This window comes from Drosophila teissieri, chromosome 3L, assembly GCF_016746235.2.
Source record: "Drosophila teissieri strain GT53w chromosome 3L, Prin_Dtei_1.1, whole genome shotgun sequence".
In the NCBI taxonomy this organism is placed as follows: Eukaryota; Metazoa; Arthropoda; class Insecta; order Diptera; family Drosophilidae; genus Drosophila; species Drosophila teissieri.
The window spans coordinates 6,840,804-6,850,961 of record NC_053031.1 but is presented as its reverse complement, the minus strand read 5'-3'; the positions used below and the strand labels follow the sequence as shown (position 1 = coordinate 6,850,961).

The following is a 10,158-nucleotide window of genomic DNA, read 5'->3' as shown; positions in this document are numbered from 1 at the left end:
ACTTAACTTTCTCAAAAAACAACAAACTACAACTCTACCACTACCAATCTGTCAACTTTCCGTTTTTAAACTGAAACTGCAAAACCAAAACATTTATTTTCGTCTCGACGGCCATTGACAAAGTTTTGTTTTCCAAAAAAAAAAAACCGAGAAGGAGAAAATTGCCAGCCCAAAGTGGTGAAAGGATAACCCAAAGATTCGTTCAAAAATCGTATCCCCCCGTTATGTTTTGAGTCCAATACCGTGTTGAAAACAAACGTAAACGTAAACGCGAATGTAAATGTAAAAATCGATAAGCCACACGCAGCCAGCCAACTGAACGCGAACGTGTCCGTGTGTGTTTTGTGGAGCGAGGGGATTGAACGGGGGGAACTGACCAAAAATCGGTGGCCCTGGCCAAAAACGCAAAAACTCCGGCCCAAAAAAATACAAGAAAAGCAAAGCACAGCAAAGCAAAGCAGAGCAAAGCAAAGCAGAGCAGAGAGAGCGACTCGAAACTCCAGCCCAAATGACGGATACGGGTCTGACAACGAATCAAGCGCCGAAATGTGTGAAGTGGCTGTGAAACCCGAGGAATCCTAACTAAAAACCAAACCAATTTACAATAAAATGCAAATTACTAAGAATATTTAACCGAAACGCTCCAGACCACACCACTCCACACACACACACCCACACACACAGAGACACACGAAACACAGCAGAAATGCCAGGCCTGAAACTCAACAAGCTGTACGACTAAAACTTTAAGAGATCTTTCGGCGAGCCAAACTCTATATACAATATATACAATATATATATATATATATATAATTATATATATTTTCACATGCGAGATAACAACAGCAACGTTTCCTTTCCGCTTTTGCCACAAATAATACCCCCTGAGACGGTCTTTGCTCGCTCGAAACTCGACACTAGCTTCAGCACTTAGCCCTCTAAGATCAACCAACTGGATCCTGATCAAGCTCCTAGCCAAAAACTCCAACTCCAAAACCTCTAATCTACAAAGAACAAAACCCCGAAAATGCCGCGCTGCCTGATAGCCAAGAAGTGGAAGGCCTATCCCTGGCTGGATCGGACGGAGGATACTAGCAACCAGCAGCAGCAACAGCAGCAGCAGCAGCACAGTGCCTCCAGCTCGCCTCGAGAACTGGAGGAGCTCCATCTGAAGTCCAGACGCTCCACCCTGGACGACGATGAGGAGATCGATGTGGTGGGCGATAAATTCCTGATCAAGTTGGAGAAGCAACGCACAACAGCAGATGCCGCAGCAGCAGCAGCCGCAGCAACATCATCCGAAGCAGCAACATCGCACAGTAGCAGTAACAACAACATGGAGCCATCCACGACGACGACGACAACGACGACATCCAAGTGCTGGGGACCCAGTTCACCCACGGCGGGCACCACGGCTCCAAGTCCGCCACCCCATTCGCCGGAGGCGGCGACGCGAGTGGCCGGCAATGTTTACAACGGTAAGTTCGCCCTCGGGAAAGTCGGAAAAGCGGAAAACACTGCTTCGGTGCGGGAAGGGGGTGGCAATCGGTGGAAATCGAGATGGGGCGCACGTAATCGCTGTCATTGATGTGGCCATTGTGCGATTGCGAAACAATTCCGAATCAATTTAATTGCCTTTGTTGTCACTCAATATTGTTTGCGATTCCGGCCAGCGGGCCACAAAACGCAGACCCTCGCCGACTGCCGACTGCCAACTGCCTACTGCCAACTTCCAGCTCGGTTTCCATTCCCTTTGGCGTGAAAACAATGGCAAATGCCAAAATTAAACCGTTTGCCTTCTTCGTCCTCTTTGTTGGTATATGCGCCTGTCACCGCTTTCCACGTACAATTGCAAAATTAATTATTCAGTGGAAATTAGAAGCAGGCCAGACCTAAAAACCACTCACAATAGACATCTTTTATAGAGGTTTAGGCTTTAAAACTTAAAAATAACTTGCTGCCAAACTGATTTAAGCAATCTGCATGTGATTCTACACTAACCCATTTTTCAGTGAGCTGTTGCATTTTTGTGTGCTTTTCTGCTTCCCCAAAGTTCTTATTTCTCAGAGGGAATCCATTGAGCAAACAAAATATTTTCTGGCACATACAAAATAGTTATCTTAGCACAACTTCAGGCGTGGTCTTTGACATTTACGTTGGCCTTTCAGAGTTTGCCCTTGGTTAAAAGAAATTAAGCGCAGAGGAATCATAGAGTGGAACCATGTGGCAGCCCTCAGACTTCAATTAACGCTATTGTTTAAAGTTTGCAACAGGAAAAATCTTAAGAGTGGCAGAGGGTAAATGTTTTGGCAGCTTGTAAGGAACAGGAAACGGAAGAATTTATAATTACAAAGAAATTATAATGCATGTCTAGAAAGTTTAAGCGAAACATACACTCTACTGCAAAAAATATTGCCATGACTGGAACTCTTATTTCAAAAAGAAGTTTAGCATACTTCAGGGGTTTTGATAACTGCCGCTGAATAAAACCTAACCCATTATTTTCTCTTTTCTGCTTTTTACAGGCTACACCCGCGAACTCTCGCCGCTGCACTACACCGCGTACCTGCCCCGCATGGAGAGCGAGATAACCGTGATCCGTGCCGCGGCCACAGCTTTGGTGGCAGCCAGGACATCTGGCAACGGAAGTGGAGATCAGCACCTGGCCGCCTACCAAACGCCGCCCTCGTCCACCACGTCATCACCCTCTTGTTCGCCCAGCGGCGCCGGCGATCGGTACAGTCCGCTCTCCAGTGGACAGACCTCCAGCGAACGGAAGTGTTTCAGCAGTACGGGTGCCACACTGTCGCTGCCGCCGAAGAAGAAGGACATCTACAGGCCCTACTCCCTGGACGACAAGCCGGCGCACGGCTATCGAAGAAGGGTTCCGGCGGAGGAGGACCTGCATGCCGCACATGCTATCCTGGATCTGAGTGCCAGCACAGCCTTCCACCCGCCCACGCAGCCTCACCAGCTGCAGCAGCAGCAGCAGCAGCAACAGCAACATCAGCAGCAGCATCACCATTCCCAGCAGCAACACCTTGCCCCGCAGCAACATCACTACTTGCCACTGCAGCAGCAGCAACAGCAGCAGCAGCAGGCACACCACACCCACTTGCCAACTCTCGAGACGCATGCGCATCTGCGCAGCACGTCATCGATTGCCGAACTGGCTGCAGCGGCCAGTGTGGTAAATGAGCAACGCCCCGCCAGCAATGCCTCGAGTGCCAGCAGCAATCACATGCCCAGCAGTCCCAGCAGCAACTCGAGCAGCAGCAGCAGCCAGGTGCAGAACGAGAACAGCAACACCACCAACACGAACCCGGATGGGGATGGATGCCTTCAGGATGGGGAGCACGGTGGCGCCTCCGGTGCCTCGGCCAAAACAGTGGCGTACACCTACGAGGCCTTCTTCGTCAGCGATGGCCGCTCGAAACGCAAACATGTGGCGGATCCCGCAGCTGTCGCCGCCGGTGTGCCCACTCCTGACCAGCAGAAGACCAAGTACACCTGCTCCGAGTGCGGCAAGCAGTATGCCACCTCCTCGAACCTGTCGCGCCACAAGCAAACGCATCGCTCGCTGGACTCGCAGTCCGCCAAGAAGTGTCACACCTGTGGCAAGGCCTACGTCTCCATGCCCGCCCTGGCGATGCACTTGCTCACGCACAAGCTATCCCACAGTTGCGGCGTTTGTGGCAAGCTCTTCTCGAGGCCGTGGCTGCTCCAGGGTCACCTGAGATCGCACACGGGCGAGAAGCCCTATGGATGTGCGCACTGCGGCAAGGCCTTCGCCGATCGTTCCAATCTGCGAGCACACATGCAGACCCATTCGGTGGACAAGAACTTCGAGTGCAAGCGGTGCCACAAGACCTTCGCCCTGAAGTCATACCTCAACAAGCATTTGGAGTCGGCTTGCCTGAAGGACGAGGAGGAGCTGATGATGTCCATGTCGCTGTCGATGCACGACAGCAACAGCGAGAGTGGGGCCAGTATGGCCTCGTCGCCGCCACACGAGTTCCTTGAGCGCGTCAAACTCGAGGGCAGCGGAGGAGCCACTTATGCCATGTAAGCATCAAACGCATTGGGCGCGCCACAGAAATCTCTAGGGACTTGAAACGAAGTCGTGATCCGGCTCGGTGGACCAGACTTGGGGATTTCTGTTGCAACGCCGATAAACAAAGAGGAAGGAGGATGTGCTGTAACTGCATAGCTGGTTAGTTAATTTACCGTTAAAGTTAAAGTTACCGTTACCATTTACAACTAGGTTAACCGATAGCCGTTTTTATAGAAGATACATACATCACAATACGTCCAAGAGCAAAGTGTAGTAGAGTAACACAGAGACTGTAGAAATTCGCATTAGGCAGCCAAGCAACCAAATACTCAATGGGTGTGTTTTCAAAATCTGTTGGTTGATTTGAGAACTCAATTTTTAAGAAAACGGTGCCTCTAAAAGTATGCAAAGGAAACTTCCAAATTCGTGGTCAGATTTTGGAAACACCCCCATAATAACCAACTCAAAATGGTTCTTCTTTAGAGCATAAGTGAGTTAAACATTCCTAAAAACCAAAGCATTCCACAAAACAAAACAACAAACAAACAAAAAAAAAAAAAAGAACACACACAATACACCCCAAACACACAGAGAGCCTTGTGTATGAGGTGGTAAAGCCACATGCATTCCGAGAACCTGAAGAAATCTAAGCAATTCTAGCAGCTATCTTATCTATCTTACTACTTACCAAATCGAATACGAATCGAATCGAATTGAATGGAATCGAAAACAAAACAAAAACACAAACACATAAGAGTACTATATTTAAATGCATATATAGAGTGTACTATAACCTGTAGCGAAACCAAGCGAACGTTTTAATCTACCCACTCTCTCCAACTAACTCTCGAAGAACACTCCTCTAGCTAACCCTAACTCTTACTCGAACAATATCTCTCTACTCTCTATCTCTATCTCTTTAATCGACAACGTTGACGACATGACGGCGACGATGACGACGAAGTGATTAAAATTAATGCAACGAATACAAAAGCAAATGCAATGTTTCTCAAACAACGAATTAGGACTTAAGGGCAGCCTATCTATAAGCAGTAATTACGAGTGCTAGCCACTAAGCAATTTTAAACTAAGTCACACGAAAGCGACATTTAAGCACTCAACTCAATTTTTAGATTCGATATATAACGACAACGATACAAATTAATCAAAAGCAAGCAACAAAAACGAAACGCAAAGCAATATTTAGTCGGGTTTTGCGGACCGGTTCAAAGTGGGAGCGGTTCCATAGCGAATGTTAACAAACTGAAAACAACAAGGACCAACTCAAACTCCCCGAGAACTGGTTGTGTAAGCCTCATATTAACCCTTGTAGAAAGCATCACGATCACGTTTATACATATAGGTCAGTCCTCCCCCCCAAAAATAAGTTCACTCCAAAATCATTAAAGGCTAGAAGAGCATTGCAGAAGTCACAGAGGGCGGTTCGAAACCCCTTTTCTTTCGTTGGGCGCCATAATTCCGCAGTCAAATAGCACTACTCACCAGTGAAATAGCCTATGATTATTTATGTTAGTCCTTAGAAGTGAACATCTAGTCGCTGTTTAACAGCAAAATCACTTATTTCATACCAAAGCTATACCAAAGCTATATCCTAGACCCTACAACCAGTTTTTAGTATCAACAAGCATTGCATTCAGTTCGAGACCCAATTAGGAGTTAGACCAGCGAATAAGACCAAAGAAACCCGGGGAACCAGCAGTAGTACAAGCCCCAGTATTCGATCGCATAGAGAGAACCCCTCAATCGCAGAACAGAACAGAATATATCGAGTGTGATCTAGTCTCAAGCATTTAACAGTACACTTCGTCCATGCGTGAATAATACTTTTGCACTTTTTCGACACTTAACCGACCTAGTACGATATTACTTAGCCCTATATTATGTAACTGTAACTCATATTCATTCATTCACTCATTCATTGAATCGTTTACGCATTCATCTTCATACTCACACAAGCTCACACACTCCAACACTCAATCGCTGCACAGCCTGTAAATATTAGGATATAGCATATACATACATATACATAAATCACACATCAGCATTATAATCATCTGAATCAACTAAAATCAGCTTCAGCAACCGATCTCAAAGAGGAAGTGGGGGAAAGAAGTGCAACGAACATTTTGTAGCGCTAGTCGTAGCCAAGTTTAGATGACCCAAAACCAAAGTTGTTGGTATTTCTAAGCGGGTATCTTGGGAATATATAGAAGATATACTATATACATCTAGAATACGTATGTAGTTGCGTAATATTTACAAAGCATATATTATACACAGCTAGGGTTAGTCTTCAGACATGTACTCGTAAGTTAAACTAGTAAGTATAATCACGAAATTATTTTTATACTGTTGTTCGGAGGAGGGAGCGTCGGACGAGAGAGATGGCAACACTTTTAAGGAATATTATTAATCGAATAATCGAGACGAGATCGCAATCGGCATCGAATAAATCGGCTAAAGTACCAAAGCAAATACTCAAAAATAAAAAGCAAGATAAGAAACCCTGCAAACCGCAAGACAAATTACAATTATTTCAATTACAACTACAATTAATTATATATAATATATAGCGTTATCTAGCATATAGTCAACTATTATTTACGTATCGTTTATTATTTATCGACGCAAGAAATGTAATGAATATTTATGAAATTTGCATTATAAGAATGTTGAATTAAATTGAATTGAAGCCCGGCAATAATATTAAATTTTAAAAATTTTGTATAACAATTGTATAGAAGGCGAAGGAAAGTAAAGCAATAACTTAACTTAACTAACGAGTTAATCGATTTATTAGTCTTAATGAATACTGTAAGGTTGGAACTACTTACAATTAGCAATCAAAGCACACTTGTAAAAACGAAAAACAAATGAAAAACGAGAGAAGCAATTATAAAGTTACAAATATACAATACATATTAAATAACCACACATTTTACGAGCGAAACAAAGTTTTTTATTTATAAACCAATTCGGACTTTTTATCATTTTAACCAACTTCTGTTGCTGATTAACTTTTGATGAATATGAAACGACGAACCCAAAGCAATTCGAATATTGTGATAGTCCAAAAACACACTAACAATTTTCAGAACTATTCATTAAATTTGCTCAAAGGAAGAGAGCAAACGAGAAATCAAATTGAGCTCCAGGAACTTTTAATAGAAATAACGTGTATCGAAAAGCAATAAAACGTAGTGGTAAAGATATATGAGAAAAGAGCAGCAAGGATACTACATTAAGGGATGAATATTTTAAAAATTGTAAAACGAAAGTCTCTTGGAATATATAAAACTACTTCTTAACTATACCCCCGGCAATTATAAATGTATATTTGGAAAGCTTTAGTCCAAAATTAAACCATTTCAGTTGCTCCAATCACGCACATACACAAATCATCATGATGTATTGTTAAACCCAAGGAAATTGTTAAAGTTGATACATTAGTAGCGTAGGACCCACACACACACTTGCATACACCTACACACCCACTTGCATACACTTATCCTGTACAGAAACTGACGCATAAACGGAACCAGCGCAACGCGAAATGCAATTGTTGAATTCAGTATTTGTAGCATTAGGTTCATGATCCATTGTTTCCATTATCTGTTGCTGACACCACCCCCAAAACAGAACAACCATGCAAGGGAACAACCGAACAACCGAACAACTGAGCAACTGCACACCCATGGCAACACAATGTTGTCCTGCGTTTGGTTGTATTGTGTTTGGCTGTGTTCTGTTCTGTTGTCCTTTTTGTGTCAATGCAGTTTAACGAGCGCTCGTTAGGCGAACGCCAACAAAGGGAAATGTAATAAAAAAGCAGGCGAATAAAAAAGGGGGAGGTACTGCCGCACCACCCCTGGTGAAAATTGCAAAACGGGGAAAAACGCGAAAGGGGGTGTCCTTGCACGCATTTAATTCGAGGAAATTTCATTTGCATAGTTTGCATTGAGCGTGATTTATTTATTTACCAAATCAGTATCACAAAAAGCCCAACCACTCACCATTAACCATACACCACACACACACACACACCACCCCCACACGTGTATAAATAATTGAGCAAAAAATATAAAAGACTTGGCACGTTAACACTAATAATTCAAGAATTGAACATAACTAATAAAGTCATGAGAATTATATATAGCCGACAAAGAATAAGCAAGCGAGAACAAAAATGAAAGACTTAACACTTTGAATATATATTATAATTATAACGGAGAAAAGCTATACTTATTTACAGCTATTGTATTGTATATGGTATAATCATAGAGAATCGAGGCAAAAAGCAATTAACGAAAGCAACAAAAATGCAAATGGAAAGCAATAGAGCATTAAGGTAACTAAAAAGTATTAAATCGCATGTATCTATGAGTAAATATTTGGAATTCGTTATATTATTGCGATAAGTAAGGCGAAACCCCAAAACATTTATGGCACTATACACTATATATAAATATATATATAGCAGAATAAAGAATATAAACAATTTAGTTTACACGGAAAAGGAAAAAAAGCGATGAGAACTCTGCAGAGGCGCAAACAAAAAAATAAGCAATAACTTATAACTAACGAGCCGTAGGGATTTTTGGATTAGCTGGCAAACGATGAATTGATTAAAACGATTATAACGATTATTAGTTATCGATATACAGATATATTACCAGGTAGAGTTGTTTTTTGCATATTGTTATCGCAACTTTTGTGCTGCTTGACGAGACCAATTGATGTACTTTATACAACGAAAAACCAGAAAACCAAGGAAACTAATGAGAACTCATCTTATGTTTTTGCATAGGTGCATATTGTTGCGATAGATATACAAACCTATTTTGGTCGATTATACATTACACACACAGACACACTCCCCACACACACGATAGTTGACAAAAGAAAATGAAAAAAGAAAAACGAAAAACGAAAACAGTTACTGCGTAGAGATTAAAAAGTCATTTTAAATTGTATTTAGAGCACTCACACATACAGACACGACACGAACACACAGACACAACTGTAGTATTGTAGAAAAGTAGAGTTGCAAAAATATGATTAAAAAAAGCGAACATAAATTTAAGCTTACGATTAGAGAACAACACAGCACCTTAGTGAGCCAGCAAAAGTAAAAGTAATGAATTCTGTACCTAGAAATACAACAAACATTCACACACACACACGACACATACACATACACAAAAAACAAACGCATTAATTATGTATTTAATTGCATCGAAACAAGCTAATCGAAAATATATATACGAAGCGATATATGCAACTATAAATATATACACACACAAACAAGAAGGACAAGAATGCGTTTATTATGCGATATATGCAAAACATTCTATATTATTAATTACGTGCATTATGTATATGACATTCATGTACATAAGTGGCAGCGAAACACACACACAAGCAAACATAAAGGTCCTGGCTCATGCTGTCAATCAAGGATAATGGAAGGAAAGTCTGACAGAATGTCCTGCCAAGCCTGATTGGAGTCATAGATTCCAGGATCCGCCCTCGAAAGTCAATTTAACCAAATGGTCAATTTCAATTATGACTCAAATCGTTTCATGTTTTTCAGTAGTCTTTATGCTAAGTTGTTGAAAATTGTGCAGCCAATAAGGCAGAATCGACAAAATATGAAGAGAAATCGATAAAGAATTTATGAATGTCTTCAGTTTGATTGCGTGGTTTCGACTAGAGTGCATCAATAAATATATATAAAACCTACATATATACGCATTAAACGAGTATACTATATATTTTGTACTTAATTAATTGATTTGTATAATCCAACCGGAAGCACACAGCCACTCACACACATAAACACACACAACATGAACACCACAATGGCTAATCAATGCATAGTTACTAACGGGAAAAAAGGAGCCAAGCATTCTGTAAAACATCTAACATAAACGTACATAAGTATATTATATTTTCATAACACATGACAAATTTATACATGAAAAAGAAAACCGAAATGGAGTAAAACGAGATGGAGAAAAGTGCGACGATGCAAAACAACTTGCGTAGTAAATGAGAAAACAAACATAGTGAATAAAAAAATA

General features: G+C 41.7%; 1 protein-coding gene across 1 annotated transcript; it reads left to right on the top strand.

Moving 5' to 3' along the window:
* The first annotated feature begins 232 nt into the window (after positions 1 to 232).
* Positions 233 to 4,207, top strand: LOC122617402 (protein snail). The gene is made up of 2 exons (XM_043793251.1): positions 233 to 1,478; positions 2,526 to 4,207. The coding sequence occupies exons 1-2, from the start codon at positions 1,028 to 1,030 to the stop codon at positions 4,067 to 4,069; spliced, it is 1,995 nt and encodes a 664-aa protein (XP_043649186.1). The 5' UTR covers positions 233 to 1,027; the 3' UTR covers positions 4,070 to 4,207.
* The last annotated feature ends 5,951 nt before the right edge of the window (positions 4,208 to 10,158 follow it).